The 27,993-nt window shown below is 30.0% G+C and overlaps 4 protein-coding genes across 4 annotated transcripts; 2 read left to right on the forward strand and 2 right to left on the reverse strand.

Annotated features, from left to right (window-relative positions):
* Positions 1-630: 630 nt before the first annotated feature.
* OCT59_026901 (uncharacterized protein) lies at positions 631-1,168 on the forward strand (the record flags this gene model as incomplete). The annotated part of the gene is made up of 2 exons (XM_066136572.1): positions 631-1,036; positions 1,146-1,168. 2 exons carry the CDS (start codon positions 631-633, stop codon positions 1,166-1,168), a joined length of 429 nt encoding a protein of 142 aa, XP_065993048.1.
* A 5,922-nt stretch (positions 1,169-7,090) lies between these two features.
* OCT59_026902 (uncharacterized protein) lies at positions 7,091-7,693 on the reverse strand (the record flags this gene model as incomplete). Its single annotated transcript, XM_066136573.1, has 4 exons — positions 7,091-7,171; positions 7,251-7,382; positions 7,550-7,615; positions 7,688-7,693. 4 exons carry the CDS (start codon positions 7,691-7,693, stop codon positions 7,091-7,093), a joined length of 285 nt encoding a protein of 94 aa, XP_065993049.1.
* A 3,877-nt stretch (positions 7,694-11,570) lies between these two features.
* On the reverse strand, positions 11,571-11,810 carry OCT59_026903 (uncharacterized protein; the record flags this gene model as incomplete). The annotated part of the gene is made up of 1 exon (XM_066136575.1): positions 11,571-11,810. The coding sequence occupies one exon, from the start codon at positions 11,808-11,810 to the stop codon at positions 11,571-11,573; it is 240 nt and encodes a 79-aa protein (XP_065993050.1).
* A 7,428-nt stretch (positions 11,811-19,238) lies between these two features.
* Positions 19,239-20,078, forward strand: OCT59_026904 (uncharacterized protein; the record flags this gene model as incomplete). Its single annotated transcript, XM_066136576.1, has 2 exons — positions 19,239-19,536; positions 19,639-20,078. 2 exons carry the CDS (start codon positions 19,239-19,241, stop codon positions 20,076-20,078), a joined length of 738 nt encoding a protein of 245 aa, XP_065993051.1.
* Positions 20,079-27,993: the final 7,915 nt, after the last annotated feature.

A 27,993-nucleotide genomic window follows, 5' to 3' on the forward strand; every position in this document is an offset into this window, starting at 1 on the left:
ATGTAATTAATTATTAACAATTGAAAATTGGTAAAAATAAATTCGTAAGAATAAATGCATAATTAACCGTTTTTTATCACTAATATTTATTCTAAATACGGTAATCTGGCGTGATGATCATATGCGATGTTCGATTAACAAAAGTAAAATACAAGCCACTATGGAGTAAGGTTGCCTGCCGAAACTAAAAAGGAAATTCCGAAAGGTTTCGGCCAATCAAATCAAATGCCGAAAATGCCGAAATTAGGCCGAAACTCGGTCTTAATTTTGGCCAAAATTAAAATTCGGCCGAAATTATGATATTGTGTCACGTGACGTTACACAAATTTCCAAAAAAGGAAATTTTGTTTCCCAGTAAAATCGGAGAAATGTGTCACACAAATGTTACATAAATTTCCATAAAAGGAAATTTACATGTCGATCATTATTCCGGCCAGAATTATAGTATTAATGTTGGCCAATAATTTCGGCCAAATTTTGGCCTTTCGGTAAAAGTTTCGGCATTGTATAATTTCGGCAAATTTACTTTTAATTGCCTAAACTTTCGGTTTTAAAAAAGTTTCGGCCTTGGCCTAAACTACTTGATTTCGGCAAGCAACCTTACTATGGAGTTTCTCTATAGCATGCATAATGGATAATAAATTCATAAGCCGAGACACACTTCGAAAGCGTAAAGCTAGAGAGAATGAAACATCTAGTCAACGTGAAACACGCCTTGCAAAGCAACGTGAAATTACGCGGCAAAAAAGAGCAAGGGAAAATGCAAATGCTGAAGAGCGAGAGGCGCGTGATGCACGTGACAAAGAACGAAAACGCGTAAAGTTAGCAACAGAAACGGACGAACAACGTGAAAAATGTCTTAGTTACTACCGTGAACGAAGAAAATACCTGAAAAATATTCAAAATACAACGGCCCAAGACTTGAATTCGCAACAAAAAAATCCGCAGCAAAAGTATCAAGATAGTGGCGCGGACGGCGCAGAAGATGACGGCGCAGAAGATGGCGCAGACACACATACCGATGCTGGTGTACTTGGTGAATTCGAGCGAGATTTTCTAAAGAAATTTCGTAACAAAGTTAATAAATTTAAACATTCGCTCTGCACGACGTGCAATGAAAATTTTCCATCAATTGTAATTATAAGGGGGAATGCCGATGTTGCCATAAAGAAAAGCAGCCAAAAAAATTTTCGAAAGATAACAATATGGACCCAGGCGAAGTACCTGATGAACTTCGTGATCTCACAGAAATTAAGGAAATGTTGGTTGCGCGAGTATTTCCCGTGATGTCGGTTTATAGACTTCGTGGAGGTCAGCATGGATATCGAGGAAACGTAATCAACTTTCCTCAAGATGTCCAAGAATTTGCTTCAAAGCTTCCTAGGCATCCATCGTTATTAGATGTGCTTGTCATATGTCGTCAATCTGCGAGCAATGCGGAAGCGTTTAGGGATTTCAAAGTTTGTCGTGATAAGGTCACTCAAGCGTTAATCTGGTTAAAACAAAATAATCGTTACTACGCTGACGTAATCATCGATCATGAAATTCTCCAGTCTCTGCCAATTGATGGCACAATTGATGACCAACTTCAAGATATTAATGAAGATATTGATTACGACGAAAGTGAGGATGACGTTATTACACGTACCTTCGTTCCACTTCCACCCTCAGCCAATCGTAAAGATACTGCTATTAGAAACACACTCGATCGAATACAAAATGAAAATCATCACATAATGTGGCCACAAATAAATGGAAATCCTGTTAACGAATTCCAGACGTCAGGGTATATAGCATGCGCATTCCTAACCTTATACCCGACTGGAAGTGCAGACCTTCGCGCAGAACGTATTAGAGATATAAAGCCTGCCGAGTATTTCAGGTACCTTCTTCAATACAAGGACGGAAGATTTGCGCGTTATGCTCGTTGGCGGTATTTCACATTGAATTCCCAAATGCGTTGGCGGGCACTACAAGAAGGAAAGGTGTACGTTAAGCAAAATCTTACCGATGCGCAAATTACCGTTACAGATATTCAGGAAAGAATTACCCAAGGCGATAACTATATGGCCAATAGAATCATGCGATTTGGAGAAGGTTTACGTGGATCTCATCAATTTTGGTATGCTCGATGCAATGAATTAAATGATATGATTAAGCAGATAGGACCGGATGGCTTAATCTTTTTTACGTTTAGTGCCGCCGATTTGCATTGGCCTGAGCTCCATTAGCTTATGCCATCTAACAGTAATCGTGAAACTTCAGCCAAACGCTATCACCAAAATATCGTGGATAATCCTCATATCGCGGACTGGTTTTTTCATAAGCGATTTGAAATTTTCTTTAATGACGTCTTAAAGAAACAATAGGATTTGGAAGATTGGTGGTTTAGGTTCGAATGGCAACATCGCGGCAGTGTTCACCACTGGTAAAAAAATGATTTATCCTACACATATCTTACACATATTGGGTACTCAAAATGTAAAAAATCATACACAAATAATACACATATCATACACATATCGGGTACTAATATATATATCATACATATATCAGGTACCTGATAGGTATACTATATATATAAATACCCGATATGTGTATGATATGTGTATTATTTGTGTATGATTTTCTACATTTTGAGTACCTGATATATGTAAGATATATGTAGGATATGTGTAGGATAGACCATTTTTTTACCAGTGGCACGTGCATGGAATCGGAAAAAGAAAAAATGCACCTACAATAGAATGGAAGCATATGAAGGAAGATGAGAACAAAATGAATGAAATTATACAATATCTTGACAGTCTCGTTACCACAATAAATCCAGGACTCGATATGCCTGTTCCTAAATGGCATCCGTGCCAAAAGAAAAGCAATGAATTAAATGATGACCAGCAAGACTACATCGACTTGATTAATAAATTGCAACGACATACCTGATGTAGTCCTGCGTACTGTCTTCGTATCAACCGAGAAGGACAACAAATTTGCCGGTTTAGATATCCTAAAGAAATTGTTGAAAGAACATTCGTGCAAGATGATAACAATGGACAACCGGAGCTTGTAACGAGAAGGAACGATCAATACATAAATTCACATAGTCGACTTCAATTACAGGGTTGGAGGGCTAATGTGGATTTAAAGCCAATCCTTAGTATACATGCTGCGCTGCAATACGTTGCAAAATATGCAAGCAAAGCAGAACCGCGATCGTCAGCCTTTTCGGACGTATTAAATCGAATCCTTAGTGAAAGTCAGCCAGAAGATACGTTACTTGCTCCGGCCCAAAAGCTTTTATTACATAGTGTTGCGGAACAGGACATCTCTGCCCAAGAAACCTGCCATATTCTTCTCGGCCTTCCTCTTTACCATTCAAGTCAGCAATTTGTCTTCTTGAATCTTAACAAAGAAGCACCAAGATGGATTTGTGGTACTGGGGAAAGTGAAGAATCTTATTCTGTTAATAATGATTCGGGGCGAACGGAGAAATCACCTTTGAAAATATATTGGGATCGACCTACCGAACTTGAAGATTTTACACTATTCCGGCTTTACTTGACACACAAGTTGGTTAAAGGTCGATGGAAAGAGTGTCAACAGGAAAATGTTGTGCGTGTCTTTCCACATCCATCATCCTTACGCGAGGGTCCTCAATGGGAGGAGTTTTGCCGAGTGAAGGTTCTTCTTCACGTTAGACACCGAGATCAAGATTTAACCGAAGACGGAACTATTGCATGGTCATCTTTGTACAACGATTATATCGAAGAGATCAATGCTGATCCAATTGATCTACTTGGGTCATCTATAGACGATGAAGAAAGCGAAATAAACGATGAAGAAAAACTATTTGAAGAAGATGATAATGAACAAGACGAACATCGACCTGACTGGATGTTTCTTGCTGAGATGGGCCCAAAACCAAATTTCGATTGCTCTTTCGATCTAGGTTCACGAGACATAGATCGGAACCATGACTGGATTAACGATCCGAGGGAACGATATACGGACCTCGTGGATATTGATACGTTTTTAAGTAGAAATCCTAAGATTGGTGAAGAAGAAAACGTATTAATGGATTATCAAACATTAAATGTTAATCAAAAAATTGTTTTCGAGCGAATAGAATCACATTATCACAATACGCTTGAGGGACGTCAAGATGAACCTTTAAGGATCATTGTGATGGGAACTGCTGGGACTGGTAAGACCTATCTAATAGAAGCAATCCAATGCAGGCTTCGAGAAATGGCAGGAGGACCTAAGTCACCTATAGCAGTGCTCGCTCCGACAGGAGTTGCAGCCTTCAACATTGAAGGTATAACGATTCATTCAGGGCTATCAATTCCGATAGTTAATGACGCAAACTGTTTTGATATAAGCGGAGAACGGCTGAAGCAACTACAAGATAAATTAAAAGATGTAAGTTACGTAATAATTGACAAGAAGAGTATGGTTGGTCGTCGAATGCTTGCTATAATTGATAAGCGGCTCCGACAAGCTTTTCCTGAACATAATAACGAACCATTTGGTGGCAGGTCGATTATTTTGTTCGGTGACTTCGGCCAACTTCCACCTGTCCTTGATCTTCCTATGTATGCTGATACAAAACGAGGTTCATTATCTAATAGTGGTATTGTGGCATACAAGCAGTTCAAAGAAGCGTATAAGCTTGAAATTGCACAGCGCCAATCCAGAAATTCTAAAGAGCAACAAAACTTTAGAAATATTCTCTTAAGACTGCGTAATGGAGAATCTACTATAGATGATTGGAAAATTCTTACCACACGAATTGAAGACAAGCTCAGTATAATAGAACGTAGTAGATTCTCTGACGCTTTGTTCATTCTAACAAAGTGGTCCGAAGTCAACGCGGTAAATATAGATCGACTTCGATCTTTGGATGCTCCTGTTGCCAAAATCCAAGCTATACATACAGGTGGAAAAGAAGCTAAAAAAGCTGACTCAGATACAGCGCATGGTCTCGGAGCATATATATTGCTGGCGAGAGGCGCAAGAGTCATGTTAACGGCAAACTTACAGACAGACGCTGGGCTAGTCAATGGTTCAATGGGAACTGTCCAAGACATAATATTCAAAGAAGATCAGGGTCCCCCTTCACTCCCTATTGCGGTCTTGATCTCTTTCGATAATTATAAAGGTCCCACCATTACTAGCTTAGAGGGTAAAAGAGTTGTACCAATTGTACCAATTAGACGTACCTGGAATGGTAAATCTGGAGCTCCTTGTTCGCGCTTACAAATTCCAGTTCGTCTTGCGTGGGCAATTACGGTGCATAAAAGTCAGGGTCTTACATTACAAAAGGCTACAATAGACCTTGGTGATAAAGAGTTTATCGCAGGTCTTGCTTTTGTGGCAGTGTCTCGGGTACGCGCCCTTGAAGATCTTCTCTTCAAACCGTTCAATTTCGAGAGACTTTAGCGTATTAAAGAATGCACAAGATTAAAAGAAAGATTAGCCGAAGAGAAACGTTTAGTTTCCATGATGCCAGGAAACTGAATTTAATAATAGATCTAACAATAAAAAAACAAAAAAACTGAAGGTATTTTTGATAAAAACATTTTATTATGTCTAATATTATATTTAACGCGCGTTTGTGTTGTAAATAAAATACATTATTTTATTTCTACGAATCTAACTAAAGTTTCTAATTCTACAAAACATTTTAAATTTTTTTTTCACTTTTTTTTTTGCAGTATATCTTGTAACACTATTCTTGTAACGCAGTATATTTTGTAACACTAACACAGTACTAACACTAGCTTATCTTGTTTATCAGGTTTGTTTATCTATGTAGCACAAAGAATCAGCCGACGTGACGCGTGCGGACAAACGGACATCGCCACGTGATCCAATATGTCATTAAGGTTCATAAACATATATAGTCCTTCGCTTCGCTCCGGACAATTATTATTATTATTATTTTATACCAACAGTCCATTTCCAATATTATTCGAAAATATTTTTTTTTTAATTCAAATATACAACATGTTACATGCTATGATAATCTATTTTAAGAATAATTATTTGAGATTAAACGGACGTCTATTTATTACATTTAATTTTCATTTCGGTAATTAAGTTCAAAGAGTATAAGGAATAAATAGGCATGATAGAATTTTATAAGCTCAAATAATGTTTAAATTTTCAGTGGATACATAAAAGTGGTTCTTGTCATACTTCGGGATTATTATTATTTTTTTCATAAAAATAAGTGCCTTATCTATCCTATATCTAAATTTCTTTAAAAAAATAAAATAAAATACTTTTCTTTGAGTATTAAAATTAACACATGATCAAAGCGTTTAAAGATTTTAACAAAATTCCTCGTTTAAAAAAAAAGTAGATTTAATGTATTCAATAAGATTTCCTTTTATTTATCATTCTGCTAATTATTATATACAAATAACGTAAAGATAAAAACCATGATTGATCGAAGAAATTAAAAGAGTATTTTTTAAGTTTAAATGTATAATTGTATAAATCACACTCCATTTAGATAATACATATTATTAAACAAGATTTTCTGATAATGGAATTTTTTGTCTTTACGTTTGTTCTGTGAATTGTAAAAACAACTATACTTAAATGTTTTCTTTGAGCAAAGCAAAGTTTTAGCACCGATTAAAGAAGTAATATCAAGTTTTTGTTGATTATCTACGTTGATTATCTACAAAGTTTTACAAAATACATTTTTTAACAGAACTTTGGCGAGAAACTTTAATAGGGAAGGTTATGAAGTTAATCCAATTGTATTAAAAAGTTTATATCAATTTATACAAGAGAAAAATACCCCTATAAAAATTTTATCCGTTATTTCTGTAAAAACTCCGTAAAAATGAGCCTTTCACGGATCAACTCATGAAAAATGTAAAAATTCCGTGATATAAGGTTATTGATTCCAGAAATATGAGCCTTTTACGAAAAAAGATGGAATATAAAAAACGGATCGACTTTTTTGCAGGTACACTTTATTTCAACAAGAATGTTAAGATGGAATATCTCTTATAGTAACATACAAATAAAAATGTAAAATTTTCTTAATTATAGGAAAATAATTATACTCACTTTAATTTAAGTGATTTAAGATTTTCTTCAAGTTAGTACCAACTTTAGGAGCAGCTTTTTGTTGGAGCCAATTCGTAGCAACCTATATATTAGGAAAAAAACACTTGTTAATATTCAATTATTGAAAGAATTAAAATCTATAGTTTTAAAAGGTTGAATACCTGAACAGGAAATCTACCAATCTCTTTTGAAATGGCAATGACTTCCAATTTTTTCAACTTTGAATGATTTGCAACTGATTCATCGCGACTTTCAAATTTTGCTGATTCTCTCGTGTATTTTCGGTAAGAAAACTACTATAAAAATAATTAATACACTAGTTATCTTTAATATTAAAAAAAGCATCAATAATTAATAATTACCCTTCGCCGAAGATACCACCATGGAATACTTAAAAGTTTATAAAAAATATAGATTTAGTATCCATAATTCAAATAGAGTATAATTTTGTAATACACACAAGTTCGGCATAAGCAGGTTGTAAGTCAAATTCTAATGACCAAAAAACTATAACGCATTTAAGGAACTAAACACGATTGATGAAAATGTGTTAACTTGAAGTTCATCTTTACAAACTAGAATTAATTTTATTTCGTACCTTCATGACTCCCATCCACAATGTATTAGCATTAGATGGAAAGTTTCTTGCAGCAACGTATAATCCTATTTTTTTTTTTTTTTAATAGTAATATTTAGAAAAATTGTTTGAGCAAATACTATAAAAGTAATGGTTATACTACAAAATAATATAGTTTATTTACTTTTCAATTTAAAATGACGACATCTAATCTTGTCATGAATTTCTTCAATACAGCTTTTATTAATAATTATCGCATACTTAATAAAAATATCATTATATTAACTTGAATTTCACTGTAAAGATCGTCTAAAAAATTAAGAAAAATTCATGCTGTGACTGGTATAATATATAATCTGATGTGACACCAATTTTGTGAATCAGAGATTGAAACGTCTCAAGCTGATAATCTCATAATAAATAGAAGACCAGCATGCATTTACTATCTTTTAAAGATCTTCAGTCAAAACCCGATCTTCCTACTGTATGCACCGATAATTTCCTATGCCGATAAATTTTCATTGATTTCACAATTACAGCTGATTTCAAAAAGGTCGGAAACTTAACAAATTTTAAAGAACTTGGAAATATTCGGTAAAGTTTGACAAAAAATAAAAATTATACGTTAATTTTGGAGTACTATTAGAACGGTGGTATAATTTTATCTTATTTTGAGCTTTACCGAATATTTCCGAGTTCTTTAAAATTTGCTAAATCAGCTGTAATAAAAAAACCTCATTGTAGCAGATGCATGTCGTCTAGAACATGAACATGATGCGCCGTTTCTGCGATCATCATGTTATTAATAAAGTTAAAAAAAAAAAAAGCCTCATTGTGATATCATAAATGGTTTTCCGAATCACGATGTAACCTGTCCCTTTATAGTAATTCCGCATAGTAAATTATACTGACAAATCACATGACTCCATATAACACTGGCATGTAATGCACGTGCTAATCCTTAAAAATTTGTATTTAAAAAAAAGTATGAAAGGTTTATTATGAATCACAATATTTCAACCACATGGAAAAAGAAAGACCCAATATTCTTACTTAACAAAGAAAAGAATTGTTTTAACACACGCGCAGAAGCGTCAACTCTGTTTGGATTATCAAAAAATACCACGACCTATCTGTAGTACTTTTTGTACTTTTTTGTCGATTTATTATGATCGAAAATTTTTAATAGTACTGTATCATAAATGTATTCGAAATAAAAAAATACATAAATCAAAAATTACCGACCTTCTTGTCTGTGCATAAATTAGCGAAACTTGTTCGACAGGAAAATTGACTTTCTGACGTTAGTTCATTTTACATTAGAAATTTTTAACCAATCACAATGAATTTTTTTTAACGCAAATAAAATCATATGATTCGGATTCGGTCATATAAAATCCTACATATTCCATGAATGAATTGAAGTGAATTTTTATTTACTTGTACTAATTTGAAAAACTTCAATTTATGGTTAATTAACCGATTAAGTCTTTTTAACTGTTAATGTTTTCTTCCAACATTTATTTTATAATTTAGCTGCGCCCTATAAATTCGAATTTTTAACATAATAAAAAAAAATATACATACATAAATTAATAAAAATTGTACGAAACATTTCTTATTATTAGTACATAATTTTAAATTGACTTTTACACTCTTTTCTCTTGTATAATTATATTCATTATAATTATAAATTAATGGACCATCATTTCATATTGCTGAAAATATTGTAGCAAATTTATTTCTTTATTGACAAGCTTATCATATGTTCATTATATTTATTAATTTTTGATTGCATTTCTTGAATTAAATTATCAATTTTTTCATTCTCACTGGTCCAGTTTGTAAAATTATTTTTTAAATTATTTAAAAGGTACATACTTTCCAGATTTTCATTTCTGTAAACGTTGGAAATTTTTTAAAATAATATAATGTCATATGATGAACATGATGAGTGTAACAGATAACTTGCAGCAAGTTCCTTATTTGTTAACAGCCAAATTTTATTAATCTTTATAGTTTTAAATAAAAAACTATTTTATTTTATTTTATCACACGAATTATATTTATTTCAAATAAAAATACCGATCCAAACCTAAAAGGTGAAACAAAGAAAACTTTTGGTAAAAAAAATAATGAAAAAAAAAATTAGGGGCTCAGCATAGCACGGCAGCGTCAATCCGATCACTGATCCAAACCTAAAGGGGAAAGAACAAAAAACAAAAAGGAAAAAAAAATTTAAAATCCGGTTTAAAAAAAAAGAAAAAAATCAGATTTTAAAAACTGAAGAATGATAAACCGAAAAAAGTGATAAAAAAATACGGATTTCAAAAACCATAAGAAAAAAATTTAATTTTGGTTTAACCGTTAAAAACAACCAAAAAAAAAATTTTTTCGGTTTAATAAAAAAAATAAATAAATTCAGTTTAACCATCAAAGGAAAAACTGAAGGGAAAAAAACCAAAAAAATTTTTTTTTACTGCAACGATGGAATCCCAATGATCAGAATCCCGTTATAACGTAAACTAAACCCGACGCTCACAATCCCGATAAATCATAATCCCGAAAATTCAAAATCTGACACTCGTTATCCCACACTTAATATCATAAATAAAAAATATATTAAAAAAAACCTAAATTTCATATTATCTTTTACTTTCTATTCTAAAAATAATGATGATGATTTTAAGGAAAAAAACAATCATATGCAAACAATTTTTTATTCCATTATTACAGTATTTACATTTCATAAAAGTAAACTACAATGACCACAATGAAAATATCATCATAATTATAACGCCAAATTACTATACTCGTTTCCTCTATAAAGCTCTATTATATCTTTATATGCAAACCACATTTTTATTTAATATAAAGCAAAACTGAGATCTAAAATATTTTTTTGAGATCCGTAATGCAGATCAATATCTCCGGAAAAAAATGACCCGAAAAAAATAAAATTTCCGTCAAACTTAAATTTTTTTCAGTAAATAAAAACAAGCAAATTTCAAAGACCAAAAGCGCAATATAACCCATATTAAATCATTCCTATATTTTTATCCAATGGAAACAGAATTTAACAAATTAAATATATCAGATAGAGATTCCTATGTAATCAAAAATAGCCCACTTTGCAATAAACCCTTTACTGAAAAATTATGGTGTAAAGAACATAGAAAAATAAAGGATGGAGTGGAAATCCGGATATTGATAAGTTTATAAAAGTTACGATGTATGACGAGCGTCAAAATTTCTATAAGCGCTTTCAAGGCTGGATACCATTTGATAAAATTCAGACATAAAAGAAGTTGGTGAAGGTGGTTTGTCCAAAGTGTATTGGGCATTACTAGGTGAATCTAGAGTTCTTGCTGCGCTAAATAGATCACAGAATACAGAATACATCAGACAAATACATTATTATTATTTAAATGAAGTATGTTTCTATTATTTATTTCTAACTATTTATTTTATTTTATTGTCGTTCAATAATAATTATTTTATTGAAATTTATTGTAAATATAGTTTAAATACACTGGGATTTTTTGTGCCAATATGGTGACGGCATATTATTTTTAATGCCGTTTGGAATAACTAAAGACCCAGAAACTCAAGATTTTATGAGTGTTATGGATTTTGCAATTTGAGAAATTATCTGAAAACTGGATTTAACATATTTTTATGAAATCAGAAATTATTTTGGTTATCGCAATCAATAGCGAACCTACTACGATCGTTGCATAAATTAGGATATCTTCATAAAGACTTTCATAGTGGAAATATCTTACTAGATTATGGTCTTAAAAATCTTGAGTTTATACAAAAAAATAAAATAACATGTAATAATTACATTTCTTCAGCCAACCAAGTACACATTTATAAAATTATATGCGAAGTGAATCTCGTATTACAACTTGAATTTTCCAAAGATCCAAATTAAAACCAGAAAACCTATGGGAGATGTATTTGGTGCAATAGGAAACCCTACAGGAAGTCTATTTACTGGAACCCCATTAAATAATTCCAGTCCAGGAATATTCATTTGGTAATCTGGAAGATTGGCCGCATTGCAAGGAGAAAAGTTATTATTATTGTTATTAGGATCAGGGCGTCCAACACCAATAAAACTACCGAGAGGAACACCCATTTTATTAATAATATAGTTTATGGTACTTGTATTAGGTTCTGCTGTCCCAAAAGAAATGATACTAGTTGGAATCAGCGGGGTTGTGCTTGTATGAAGGTACAATGCAGCAATCAGTGCAATAATACTAGTGTTCGTAATAATGTCTCTACAATCTCCAAATATCTATGGTTCAAGCATATTTACGAAAAGAAAAAGGTTTGATGGCTAACACAATCTGGATTGTGGTTTGTGAACCAAAGTAGAGAGCGGTTGTTCTATGAAGGTCAGGAAGACTCTGAGAAAAACCAACTTCAACCATCATTGTTGGATATACTATATCATTTTTATCTGCACCCAGACCTCAGGAGATGTATTGATCGAACCCAACCATCAGATTCCCTTGCAGTGTTTTGACCCAGAATCGTGGTTGCATCAGTACCATACATGAAATTCTCATCATTCCATTAATACTGTAATACGTCTAATTGCTGCTGAATGAACAAAGGAAGGTACTTCATATATTTTGATATTCCTGTTATGTAGATACATGCGAACTGAAGAAATCATATTATTTTCACGATATTGATATTGGAGATATGTCTAAGAGACAATAATTATTTCCCTTGATTCTGTGTATTCTTCTTCCTTTTCTTTCCCTTCTTCTCGGGCTTTTTGGAATGTGAGCAATTTTTCTCTTGCTAATTAATAGCCGTAGAGGATAAGTGAAGCCTTTTCACTCGTGTAGAGTCTGAAATTACAGCACTAGTTAATATACTTTAAAACTGGTAAATTCCTATAATCTTACCATCTGTATCATTGTGAGAACTCGAGGTCATAATTTATGTATTTTAAGAGTGATATTTTAAGAAGAGATTTAGGATATTTATAAGAACGATTGTCGCACAGATTTAGTAATCATCACATGATACCAAACATAATCAATTACTTAGTAAATATATTGTTTTTGGACGATGCATCATACTGTGTTGTTTTTGATTAAGGAGATGGTGCATACTGTATCGTTTTTGATTATTACAAAAAAAATTGTCATTGTTATTAGTGTGATGTAAGATTGTCATGATTTTTCGCAATCAAGATTTTATTAATTATTAGTCACTATGTATTCGAAAAAAAGTATTTATATACCCTCAATACCTTACCCCTTTTTTTTCATCGTCTTTTTTTTTCGTCAACTAACTACACAATATATACTTTCATTTTCGAGGTCCATCTTCTCTCAGCCAAGACTTCTCTTTATAAAATCTTCTTTTAGACCCTTTTCTTCACGTCTTCCTTTAGGTATGTGGGTTGGAGTGTGGGAGGGTGTGGGAGGGTGTGGGAGTGCGGGTTGGGAGTGTGGGAGTGTGGGAGTGTGAAAGTGTGGGAGTGCGGGTTGGGAGTGTGGAAGTGGGAGTGTGGGAGTGTGAAAGTATGGATTTGTGTGTGGGTTTGTGTATGTGGTGTTTCATTTTATTTTTTTTCGTCATCTTTTTTTTAGGTTTATTTCTCTCTGTCTAGGTCTTTTCTTTATTAGATCTTCTTTTAGGCCCTTTTTCTTTACATCTCTCTTTAGGTATGTGGGTTGGGAGTGTGGGTGGTGTGGTGTGGGAGTGTGGGTTGGGAGTGTGGGTTGGGAGTGCGAGTGGGTGTGGGAGTGTGAGAGTGTGGTGTGGGAGTGTGAGTTTGGAGTGCGGAGTGTGAGAGTGTGGTGTGGGAGTGCGGGTTGGGAGTGTGGGAGTGTGGGTTGGGGGTGCGGGTGGGTGTGGGGAGTGCGGGTTGGGAGTGTGGAAGTGGGAGTGTAGGAGTGTGAAAGTATGGATTTGTGTGTGGGTTTGTGTATGTGGTGTTTCATTTTTTTTTTTTCATCATCTTTTTTTTAGGTTTATCTTCTCTCTGCCTAGGTCTTCACTTTATTAGATCTTCCTTTAGACCCTTTTTCTTTACGTCTCTCTTTAGGTATGTGGGTTGGGAGTGTGGGTGGTGTGGGAGTGCGTGGGTGCGGGTTGGGAGTGTGGGTGTGGGAGTGTGGGTGGGTGTGAGGAGTGCGGGTTGGAAGTGTGGGAGTGTGGGTGGGTGTGAGGAGTGCGGTTGGAAGTGGGAGTGTGGGAGTGTGGGTCGGGAGTGGGTGGGTGTGGGTGTGGATTGGGAGTGTAGGTGGTTGGGAGTGTAGTGTGGGAGTGTGGAGTGTGTGTGGCTTATTTTTTTTCGTATTCCTTTTTTTTAGGTCTATCTTCTCTCCATCTAGGTTTTCTCTTTATTAGGTCTTTTTTCTTTTAGGCCTTTTTCTTTACATCTTCCTTTCATACAATTCTGTATTGCCCAGTACCTTAAATTACCGATCCATAAGATAAAGCATAAATCAATTTATAATATTTTTTTCTTTCTTGAACATTATCTGACGGTATTTTTAGTTTATAGGCACATATAATTAATTTTACTATTTTATCATCTTTTTTTTGCTTTACTGATATAAAATTTAATGTTTAAATATCTGATTTTATGAATTTTGAAAAATAACAACTAATATGTTTTATGACTTTTAAATTTTTAATTGAACGTCAATTTTGTAATTACTATTTATTGATATTGTTTCGTTAATACTTATAAAGAAAATTTGAATGAGTAATTATTGGATGAATTTTGGACTTTGAAAATCTTTTAACAAAATGTTTACGAATTAATAATGTTGTATAGCTTGCTTTATTAATACTCGCGCAAGATCTTTTATAACGCTCGCACAAAATCTTTTTTAGTTAAAACGAGCAGGCAATTGTATTTGGAGATCTAATAAACTTATAATTTACAGATTTCATTATATTGTCTCCAAGTTCTTAATGACACCTTCAGTAAAATCACCTTCAAGTTCAATTTTAAACAATATTAACTCCCCAAAAATTCAGATTATCTATCAGGAATGTGCAATCTAAAAGCAACTTTTTGTCATTAGCAATAATTATTCTGAGTGTAGTACTATAAATGTTAACCTGCAAAACATAATTAGATTCATATTTCTGTAAAGTATAATTCAATTATTTTCGCGTATTTCACTTCTTTAATAACAATTTTTAAAACAATGTTAAAGCTTTTATTTATAATTTTCTTTCTTTTAGTAATATCTACATCTTAAAACTTCAATAGTGATTTTTTGTTTTTTTTAAAAAAAAAGAGCTGTGACGCCATTATTCCAAGTTTCCAATTCAATCGGGTCGGGTCAAACCTGTAACCCGACTCAAAACTTTGAAAATCTCATATTTCTTTTTTACAACTCCTTACGATCCATTACGATCCATTATACGAAACATGACGCTAATATTAAACATTTTTACGTGACATTCAATACAAAATGACGCAAAAAATCAAAAAATATGTAAAATAAAATATTGCTTGCTCTTGGCCAGTTATAAACATACAACTGTTACTCCTGAACACCACGTAGAGGTGGCAAGCTTCGTTCAAGGAAAAAGAAACCACTTACCTGTAATCTTAATACAACCAGTTTATAATTAATAGGATTAAAAAAAAACAATAATATTTGGGTTATTAAGAACAAAAATTGAGCAGAGACGTTCGGACATATAGATATATAATATAATAACTTTCACAACCTGACAAATTCTATATGAAAACTGTGTTTTTTTAGTTATGTTCTGGCCCCAGATACAACTACTTATGCACACATGCATTAAAAACAAGAAAGAAAATTATAAAAGAAAATTATTTACGTAAAAATCAAAACAAATAAAACAAATAATGCACATGTGCATCAGAACAAGAAAGAAATTATTTTTGTAAAAATCAAAAATAAGCTTTCTCATTCCCCCATCTAATTATTTGGTTTACATATATACACAATACGTACTATGTACATACATACATAAAATACGTACGTATATATACGTAATGTGGGAAAGTCGTTCGAGCAATAAACACAGGTTTCTCTACTCAATTTTATTAAAAAATTTGTTTATGTATGGCTTTAACTTTTTTAAAGTTTTTAGCGTGGAGTTGGTCGTACCTACGGTTTAAAATGAGGTGTGGAGTTGGTTGTACCTTACCTATTACCATACATAACAAGAAAAAAAATAAAATAGAAAGGCGAGAAGAATAAGAAAGGAGAGAGGAGTTAAAGAGAATAAGAGAAAAAAGTGGCTATTTTATATTTTAATCATGTATCACTTAACCATGATGAGTCATATTATAAACATGTGAACTCCGTAGTATAAAAAATAGATATTTAATCGTAAACATGTGTTTGCAATAATTTTTCACGTAATCTTGTATATGACGTCAAATTTATATACTATTTCAGTATTTACTGTGGGCGTTATATCATTACATCATTACATCATTAACCACGATCTCATATTCATTAAAGCAATCTAAACTTTGGCTATATTCAAATAAAATGGCCACAAGTAGAGAAATCGTTCAAATAAACAAGTTAACGATCCATTAGATAAAGTGCGGAATAGGCTAGTAATGTTATCCTTTTGGTTATAAAATTTATGACAAATTAAAATTTTTATCATTTTAAATATTGGGAATCTCTTCCTCAATGAATTACTTTATTATATAATAATCATTATATTTGTAATTAATGATTTTATTATAGAAGTTGCGATAAAAGTAATTTTTAAACATCTTAAGTATAAAATTTTTAAATGATTATTATGATTATTGAATTTAGTTTGAATTAGTTTTCCAGTTATCATATCATAATTTTATTTTGGATGCGTTTTTAGGTCTATTCTTTATCAATAGACACTTCTTCTTCGATAGCAGATGGTTCTTTACTGATAAGAGTACTTTTATATTTCTTAAAACGTATTTTATTTGCTTTTCTAATTGGAACCAGTGTTTATATGAATTATATATACCCATTTTGTTACTGTTTTGTATATTAAGAAACAAAATATATTAAAATCATTAATACGACCTTAATAAACATAATATAAATACTTGCCTGGTACGACTAGAAAATTTACTAGTTAATGAAAACTTTGTAGACATACTGTAGTACATAAAAACTAATTTTTACTAAAATGGTTGAGTAAGAAGTTGTTGTTTGATTTGGGCATCTAAAAAATATGAACTATCTTTTATATGTGAATTTTTATAAATATTATGCTTAATCAAATTTTCGATCAACAAAAGTCAAATAGCCACATTATTTCATTGTGTTTTGTTTTTCTTATTAAAATAGCAGGCAAACTATTCCTTTATGTATGGGATTAGGTTGTAACGAGGCTATATAGTATAGATATACACTTTTGTTCTTGTCTATATAAGATAAACAGGTTTGACCAATCTTATTCTCGATTAGAAAAATAGGTGTCCTTTTTTTTTAAAAAAAGTATTAACTAATCTGACATCCCATATTTTTTTTCACCGAGGTGCCACACGTGGTGCAGGAATGTTGAGTCGTTTGGCCCTATCAGAAAAATGATCACGTTTCTGAGTGAGTTTCTTCGGAATAAAAACTAGAAAAAATGATCATTTATCGGAGTGAGTTTTTTCCAGAATTTTTTTTTTATAGGGGAGTGCTTATCAAGTATGAAATAAAATTAACAAACAAAGGTTCTAAGCAAATATAGAACGATCGACTAATATTTATCACGTGATTAATATTTATTTTTATTACTATAGGTACTACGAAATGTAAAAATAAATAATACTAATATGGTAGATTGTTTCACCTATTTTTGATTTAATAGTAAATTATTAAAAATTAAGTGGCTCTGTTGCCAAATCATATTAAAATAAGCCTAAAAAAGACCAAAAAGAATTGAATGACTGCATAATACTGTATAAATCATAAATGACATAGTTTAACTGTTAATTTATTTGAGATAATATATTTTAATTTTTTTGTAGTTTAGAGTCGCGGTTAACTAAAATGGTAGGTGTCAAATTGTGGAGCTAAAGCATGTACTGTTACATTGGGATTTCATTCTAAATAGTTACATTTTCTATAACCAAGAATTCGGATAATTCATTATTTGATAATTTTATAAATACGTACTATATAATAGTATATATAAATGAGGCTTGTATATAATCTTAGTTCATTGATTTTTGGAGAGTAGGTTGAATATTCATATTATCAAAAGATTTTGTTGAATGATAATTTGTTGATAGTTCAGGCTTAGGAAATTTATTCTGAAGCGCAGGAATTTGTAATAATTATCTTGATTCATATACCCTATAAAAAATTTTATCCGTTATTTCTGTAAAAACTCCGTAAAAATGAGCCTTGTAAATAATTCGATAAATTCCGTGATATAAGGTTATTAATTCCGGAAATATGAGCCTTTTATGGAAAAAAGACGGAATATAAAAAACGGATCGACTTTTTTTACAGGGATAACGTTTGGAGGTATCTCAGAGTTATTTTTAGTTTGACCTATTGATAAATTAAAAAATCTTGTTGTAGCATGTTTCAATTGTTTCAATTGTTTCATGATTTTTTTTGTGAATTTTAAAATATGAGAGAATTTTTTCGAAAGAAACTTCGTTCCGAATTTCCGAATGGCAAAGTAGATAGGATAAAAGTATGACGTAGAACCGATGATTAGTTACATCTTTTTTCCTTATATATCAAGAAAATATCACACAACATGATTAAGTAACTAAAAGAGCGGATTGTGAACCTTTTTTTTGTTTTTCACGTTTTACCAAGATTATCAAATTTGTAATAATAAATAGGATTACTTGTACGGCACAAAGTAAGAACAAATGTAATAACAATCAATGATCATTATGTTATAACAATCGTCTGTACACGCCTTTAAATATATTATGCACCGTATCTGTTTTAAAAAGGATCGTTATTTGATATACTAATAAGGTTATGAAAGAGGTCCGAATGCTTAACGAAAGTAATAATGTACAGTACGTACAAATCGTTATTGATCATATTCGACGAAGATTTAACTATCCATAAACTAAAAACAGCAAATTAATGAATTTAACAGTTACTTTTAATGGTAAGATATTTAAGGAAATTTTGTATCATATGGGATCACTTGATGATCGACATTCCGATGTCAAATCCACTTCTTCGATGTAATGATTAATTGTTTATGACAATCAACTATCATACTTAAATAACTACCAATTCAACTCAATGAAACAATTAAACTTGGCTGGGTTAATCACGATATACTTTGTTACGTGAAAATATGAAAATATCATATGATATTAAATAATTTACCTGCAACTAATTAATTGTAATTTTACATAGGTGATCAACTTTATACGTTACGCAAACAAAATAAAAGTGAAAAAGAAACCCACCCCAAATATAAATAAATACATGACCCCATTCTTTTCTTTTTTAAAAAAAATTTGAAATTCTCATAAATATACATTATAAACTAACGGTATTTTAAAAATTGTTAGAAACTGAATTCAGATAACCGTGTCACACAAGGTTATTCTAATTTACCAATGAATCAAACTAACTTCGGCATACCTTCAATTATTGACAATAATAATAAAAACTTTCAATACGCTTCAAACTCTGATCCGAATTCAGATACTTCGAATATTAATAACATTAATACAACTGCTCCTGCACTTCAAAATTTTACATATGAATTTTATCTTCCTTTACCAAATGATACACGTATTTATCATGTTACTTATACCGAATTAAATTTAATAGAAATCGCGCTACTCTTGAATAATAGAATTGATTTATCTCACATTCCCAACCATCGACTTCCGTACCATTATAATGTACAACGTTTAATTAGGCAAGAAATTATTCAACAATCTGTTGGCTATCAACAAAACACCATCCCATGACAATCTTTTGATACTATTGATATTCAACCAATTTTCCAAGAGCATCCAGACGACAATGCTTACGATGTATCTTCAATTCCTTTTATTCAACAATCTCTCGAATATCAACAAGAAGCCGTCCCACAACAATCTTTTGATAATATAAAATTTGAATTTTATCTTCCTTTACCAAATGATGTATATATCTATCATGTTACTTATACCGAATTAAATTTAACAGAAATCACGCAACTCTTAAATAATAGAATTGATTTATCCTACATTCCTGATCATCGAATCCCATATCATTATAATGTACAACATTTAATTTGGCAACAAATTGTTCGACAACCTGAACCTAATTTTCAAGAATATTCAGATAATAGTGCTTACGATATATCTCCCATTCAACAACCTGTTGATTATCAACAAGATACCACCTACAACAATCTTTCGATGTTATATAGATATTCAACCACTTTTCCAAGAATATTCAAATAATAATACTAACGATGCATCTTCAGTTCCTCCAAACAGTCCTGAAGATGGATACAATGGAGTTCAATCACATCAAAATAACTAAGTCTAAACCTAAATTATCATTAATTTAAAGTATTAAGATATATGTCATTATATGATTTAAGAAAGATAATTATACATTACAATTTAACATTTCATGTTAATATAAATTCAGAATTTATATGTTTCACTTAATAAGCTTTTTATTATATTTATGTTTTTTTTTGATATCGCCTGGGTTTTTTTTTCAAATATGTCACATGATGTACAATATATAGAGTAAATTTATTAATCGGCTGACGGTTGATTTTTTAACTTAGCTAATTTTTGATCGGTTAAACTTAAAAATTTTATCGCAAAAAGATATTTAAAAAAAATTTTTTTGCAAACATATTTATTCAAAATAATCGTATCTAATGATATTTTATTTACAAATATTAAAATTTAAGTCACACATTTACGATTTTAAAGAAAAAAATCACCGTATTTATTTTTTTAATGAAGTGATATAAATAAAAGAATTAATAACAATAAATAAAAAAGATAAACCGTAAATTGGTATCCAATCAAAATCTCGACAATCACTTGCACGACTAACACAAGATCGACAACAAAATCTCGACAATCCAAAATCTCGGCAATCCAAAATCCTGACAAGTCATTATATCGACAATTTTATGATGTGTGTTTCTAATAAAATAATTTTTGCAATATGTAATATTTAGTTTAAATGTGTTATGATTTTGTCGGAATTTTGACTTGTCAGGATTTTGACTTGTCAAGATATTGGATTGTCGAGATTTTGTTGTCGGTCTTGTATCAGTCGCTCAAATGATTTTCGAGATTTCGTACCAAAACCAAGTAAATTACAATGATCAAGGAGAAAGATGCTAATAAAAAAAATGAAATAGCAATGGTGTAATGGAAAGTAATAGAAGATGAAAGGGAGTAAAAAAGAGTAATGAGAAGTAATAGGAAACAAAAAAAAGAAATAGGACATGGTGAGAGATGAAAAGGAGTGGCGAGAGACGAAAAGAAGTGATGAGAGACGGAGAGGAGTGATGGGAGATGAAAAGGAGCGATAAAAGAAGTGATGGGAGACGAAAAGGGAGACGAAAAGGAGGGATGGGAGACGAAATAAGTGTTGGGAAGATGAAGAGGAGTGATGAGATACGAAAAGGTGCGATGGGAGACGAAAAGAAGTGATGGGAAGATGAAAAGAAGTGATGGGTGACGAAGAGGAGTGATGGGAGACGAGAAGGAGTGATAAGAGACAAAAAGAAATGATGGTAAGTAAACAGGAGAGAAAAAGAGATAATGGAAAATGAAAAGATGCAATAGAAAATAATGGGAGACGAAAACTCCCCACTCTCGCTGTGCAATGAAAGTGTCCAGACAAACCGGCATCAAATGACGCCATTCGAACCAAAAGAAATAAAACGAAAAACAAAAAAGACAAAGGAAAAAGAAAAGGATGATGAAAAATGATGAGAGACAAAAGTAAAGAAATGATCATGATAGGAGGTTGGGTAATAATAGGAAACCAAGTAAAAAATAAAATCATAAAGTAAAAAAAATGAAGTTAGTAAGAAATGAAATATAAGATAGAAACGAAATAAAAAAGAATAAATAAAAATATTTTTATTAATTGTAGAACCGAAAAAACTAAAATACCAAAAGAAAAAAATGAAATAAAATTAGTAAACCCAAATATGAAAGAGAAACAAATAAAAAAGAATAAAAAAAATGAGTAAGTAACGAAACGTAAAGTGAAAAACAACTGAACCTTAATTGCAGAACCGGAAGGACTAAAGGACCTAAAAATAATGAAATAGAGTTAGTAAGACTACAATTGCTACATCATTTTGAAAACGATAATAATCTATTTTAAGAATAATTTACTATTTGAGATTAGACGAACATCTATTTACTACCTTTATTTTCATTTGATAGATGATGGAATCTTATAAGCTCAAAATAATTAGATAATTCGTTTCACTTCAATAGGTTTATATTTTCAGTGGATATATAAACGTGGTTCTTGTCATACTTCAGGATTATTATAATTGCTTTTTTTTTATAATATAAAATAAGTGCTCTCCTTTCTTTAAATTCTATATCTAAGTTTCCTGTAAAAAAAAAAAAAAAAAAAAAAAAATTCCTTCGAATATTAAAAATACGAAAAACAAAGATTCTTATTCTGAAAATTACAACGTTACAGTCGTTACATTAAAATTTCCTTTTATTAGAGCTTTGAACTGGATAACCCTAATGCTGTTATGGGGTTATCCGTTTCAAAAAAATTGTATCCGAATACCCTGTGTCAGTTAGTAACGGATAAATCCGAATGAAAATTATAAGATATTCGGATTATCCTAAGCTTACAGGCGCAGCAATTATCCACACATATTTATTTATTATAATTAATTCAAATAAATTTATATTTATTACATTTTCGCTCGATTTAATTTTACTTAATCAATTAAACATCATATCAACCATGTTACAAAGTATTAATGCTTCAAACAAGTCTTCTTTCATTGAAGTTCTTTTAGCTGTCATTATCAAGCCTGCATCTCTAAATACATGTTCACTTGCGCCTGACGTTGCTTGAATTTGATAAATATTTTCTAGCAATTTGGCTAAAATTGGAAACTGTCTTTGATTTGCATTCCACCATTTTAGAGAATCTTGGTCCCTAGGAATCTGAGCTATTGCAAGATATTGTTCAACCTCATCATCTCCATTTTCTTTCTCAGATAGTTCCTCTTCATATTGTATTATTTATATTATTTTGTGCTAGTGTAGTTTCTTTATTATTATCACTAGTAGCCATTTTTAGAAGAGTTAAAAGCTTAAAAATAACAATTAAGCTATAAACTATTATTAAACCTGGGATATCCGAAAGTATAATCCGGATAATCCTATATAAAAAAAATCAATATTCGGATACTCTATAAAAACAATCCGGATATATAGGCTAATAGGATAAATCCTAGAGTATTCTAGTTACATTACCCGTTAAGGAAAGCTCTAGCTATATCTCTTACAGTTGTTAATCAACTTAATAAAATAAAAAAATGTTTACTTACATAAATCGTCATCTGAGGCTGAATTTACTTAATAAAATGACTCAGAGAATAATAAATGTCGTAGATTTTTATGATATTAGAAAGTTCTAAACGAACTTAAATCGCTCAGTTACTTTAGTCCTTTAAACTTACTTTATTTGTTGAAGAAAATATATTTTAAACAATCAAAAAATTGAGATCCTTTAATTATAAGTTAAAGATTTATTAGATTTATTCTTCTAAAGTTACATGAAGTCGCGGTAACTTGAATTGGGAAATGGAATTTCAGCTGATTTGGGCGCTTTGTCAGATCTTTTTTCAATTTTCAATTGTTCAGGTGTTAATCTATTGATGATTTTATTTTCTCATGAATTTACGTTAATAAATAATTTTTTTTTTCGTTTTTTAAAAAAAAAACTTTTTCAAATAATCATACTCACTTTGAATTCAAGTGATTCAAGATTTTCTTCAGGCCGAGTAACTACTAGCACCAATTAAAAGAGAAATAATTCCAAGTTTTTGTTAAACCCAATTCCATTAATATTCAGTTGTTGAAAAAATTAAAGATCAGAGTTTTAAAAGGTTGAATGATATAATAACGTGGCTTCATCTAAGATCCTCCAATTTTTTTTCAACTTTTTTGAATGATTTGCAACTGATTCACCGCGACTTTCCGATTTTGCCGATTCTCTTATATTTGGTAAGAAAACTAATATAAAGATAATTAATACAATAATTACAATAATTATCTTTTAATATAAAAACTCTTAATAATTACCTTTCGATAATGGACACCACATAAAATAATCCCAATATTAAATAGAGATTTAGTATTCTTATATATTCAAATATAATATAATGTAAATTTAATTATATGATACACACCTCGATTTCAGCATAAGCAGGTTCATTGTAAGTCAAGTTCTAATGATCAAACAAACTATAACGCGTTTGAAATCCAATGAAAGAACTAAACACGATTGATGTAATACTGATGAATCTTCGATATCTACAAACTAAAATTATTACTATATTTTCGTATCACAGTAATTCTGCAAATGTTTTAGCATTAGTACACTAGTAAAAAAATGATTTATCCTACACATATCTTACACATATTGGGTACTCAAAATGTAGAAAATCATACATAAATAATACACATATCATACACATATCGGGTACTAATATATATATCATACATATATCAGGTACCTGATAGGTATACTATATATATAAATACCCGATATGTGTATGATATGTGTATTATTTGTGTATGATTTTCTACATTTTGAGTACCTGATATATGTAAGATATGTGTAGGATATGTGTAGGATAGACCATTTTTTTACCAGTGGTAAATGCCTCAAGATGAAATATTTCTTGCATCAAAGTCTTATTTTTTTTAATAATATATAAAAAATTGTTCTAGCAAATACTATGTATAAACATTTTTTACTTCGATATTGATACCCCTTATTACATTCCATTTTGTGGGCGTGTTTTTCTCATCATGGGTAACAATAGGCATCAGACCACTCAAAAAACTGAGATAAATATACTCTGCGCGTTATCGATAGTCACGTGCAAAGTGACAAATAGATGTCACAGTTGTCACACAGATATTGCAAGTCACATGATATTAGTAAACCGAGTAACAAATCAGGAATGTTTCTATACATACAGAATGGTTCCTATTCCCCTTTGGTTGATCTTGTGCACTTCTAATTTTCTACATTCTGGTGGATGGTCGTCTTATGTTCGACAACCTAGTGTTATAGAGTTAAAGTTAAATAATTTCATTTGTTTAACAGTTAAAATTTTCTTTTTTTTTAGTTAATTTTTTTTATTTTCTCCTTTTTCCAATAATTCGCTATAGACCGCAGGCTATGCCTTGTGTTCTTTTAGAATAGCAGGCAGGGCGACTACACTGGCATCTCCAGTTGTGATTGGGTACATTCTTGTAGTTTATGTTTTTCTCATTAAGTTGTATGACTCCAGTCGTGTCTAATTTTAAAAATAAAATAAAATAAAATTTCTATACATACAAATTGACATCATTCAAAAAAATGTTCAGAGGACAGAAATTTTTTTGGTAGTTAATATCTTACTTATATATCATCACTATATGGCTATATTCCATATCCTTAGACAATTTGACTTGATGATGAATGTTCATTTACCCTCGTTAAAATATAATTTATTCTTATAATCAATTTCTTAAATAAAAATAGAGTTAGGACAAATAAATATTTTTATAATAAATAATAATAATAATAATAAAATAATGTAAAAATTATAATGTAATCATCCACCCAAATCCATTCTTTAAAAAACTAAAAGGTTTTGGATTGTAAATTAAATCTTTAAATGAAGCATATTGGTGATTTAAAAATAAAAAATAAAAAAATAAAATATTCAAATTTTTTTTTTAATTTGATTACATTAGCATAAATTAATATATTTATCTTAGCATGTACATTTGTACTTATACATTAAATAGAATAAAGTTAGAAGACTTTAGTTTATCAAGAAAAAAAATAACTGTTCATTATATTTAAAATAAAAGTCAATAAATATAGATTAAATATAATTAGCTATTAAATAAGTATAAAAAATTTTACATTTTATTATTGAAATATTATTATTTTGATAATTTATATCTCATAATTGGAAAAGTTATAAAAAAAAGATTTATTTAAATTACAAACTAAGAAACTTGTAAAATATTACTTATTACTACTCTGATCTTAGTGTTTTAAATAATTCTAAGTATAATAAAAAAAAAGTGAATATAAATATTTAAGCTAAAAAAAAAGAATTATTTAAATTACAAACTAAGATACTTGTAAAATATTTTACTACTCTTGCCTTAGTGTTTAAATAAATCTATACAGAATAAAATAAAAAACAATTTCTTTTGAATGCGTAATATCAAATATCACTTAAAAAAAGCTATAAATTTTTTTAAAAATAAACTGACAATGATTAGTTAATTTTCATCTGTTTCAATAATTATATAAATAAATTAATTTTCATATAAATAATTTGCAAGATTAATTCTTTTATATATCATAGTACATACCTAGTGACCCTAAATCCTTAATTATATAATCATTCAAATCTTCACTTACTAGCATTTCATTTGTTTTTACACTAGCTCGTGAATCTTCACTTTCAAGAATTTCATTCAATTTTTTACTAGTAAAACCAAGTAAGCGACTTTTATAACATGCTTGTGGATGTGATTCGGTAATAAGATTGTTATACTGCCCAATTGGCGCATTTATAAATTCCACAATATTGCTTTTTAATTCTTCATTAGTTTGATCATCATCAGGATGGAAAATCCATTTTTCAATAGTTTTTAATACTTCTTTAGAAGATGGTCTTTTTGATGAATCTTCATTCCAACATTCTTTCATTAAATCTACATAACATTGTGGAGTATTTTCGATAATTTCAGGACGTTCACCTTTACAAATACTGAAACTAAGTTGAATATCATGTGCTCTATTATTAAATGGTGGTACCCCAGATGTAAGTTCCCACATAATCATAGAAAAACTATATATATCACTAGCTGGAGTATAAGATTTGCCTCTTAAAACTTCAGGAGCCATAAATGGCACTACACCATAAATATCATACTTTTTCAAAAATGATTTTACAGGTTGACATAATCCTAAATCACTAATATAAATTTTATCACTATACACATCATCATTATGATTTAAAATATTACCATCATGAAAATCACAATGAATAAGATTTTTTTCATGTATATCACTAAGTCCAGAAATAATTTCGTACAACATATATAATTTTTGATTCCAATTATTTTTGACTATTCTTGTTAAATTTTCTCTTAAATTGCCTTTATTTGCATACTCCATTACTACCATATATTTTGAAGTATTTGGATCTTCTGTGAATCCATAAACATCTATAATATCACTTGAAGCTGAAACACTTGTATGATATTCCCACTATAAATAATAATAATAATTTATTAATATAAATAAATTTTAATTTAAATTAAAAATAGAAAATAATATACTATCATACTTCTTTTAAAAATTCATTTAAATTTTCATTTAAATTCTTGTGGCATTTAAGAATTACTTGATTCTTTAACCAAGTAGCTTTATATATAGTACCAAATCCTCCTTCATTAAGATATTCAACACTTTCAAATTTGTTATAAGGAATCCATCTTAATTCTTTTTCAAGAATAAAATTATCTATAACTGTATTTCCACTTTTCCCAAATCTATAAATTTAAATAATTAAAATTATATATAGATATTATAGATTGTATTATAATTTACACAAAATAAATTATTACTTACTCTAAAATTTAAATATGAATTTAATGTAATACAATATAAGTCTTAATTTTTGGATAAATATATACAATAACCTATAATTTACAACTTACCAACTAAAGTAACAGATGTTTTTCAAATGGAAGAATTCAGTTAACAAATAAATATTATATAAATATATAATGATACATATACTTACAAGCTAGATCATAAATAATTTTTTTTTAATAAAGAAATTAGTTAGTTTAAATTATATGTAAATGTTATAACAATAAGTAATAATAGAATTAAATAAATAACTTATAACTTACGATCTATTTAAATAAAGAAATTAGGTAGTTTAAATTATATGTAAATATTATAACAATAAGTAATAATAGAATTAAATAAATAACTTACTCCCTATATTATTTAATAATTTTTTAAATAAAGAAATTAGTTAGTTTAAATTATATGTAAATATTATAACAATAAGTAATAATAGAATTAAATAAATAACTT

Source organism: Rhizophagus irregularis, chromosome 7 (assembly GCF_026210795.1).
Source record: "Rhizophagus irregularis chromosome 7, complete sequence".
Taxonomy (NCBI): Eukaryota; Fungi; Glomeromycota; class Glomeromycetes; order Glomerales; family Glomeraceae; genus Rhizophagus; species Rhizophagus irregularis.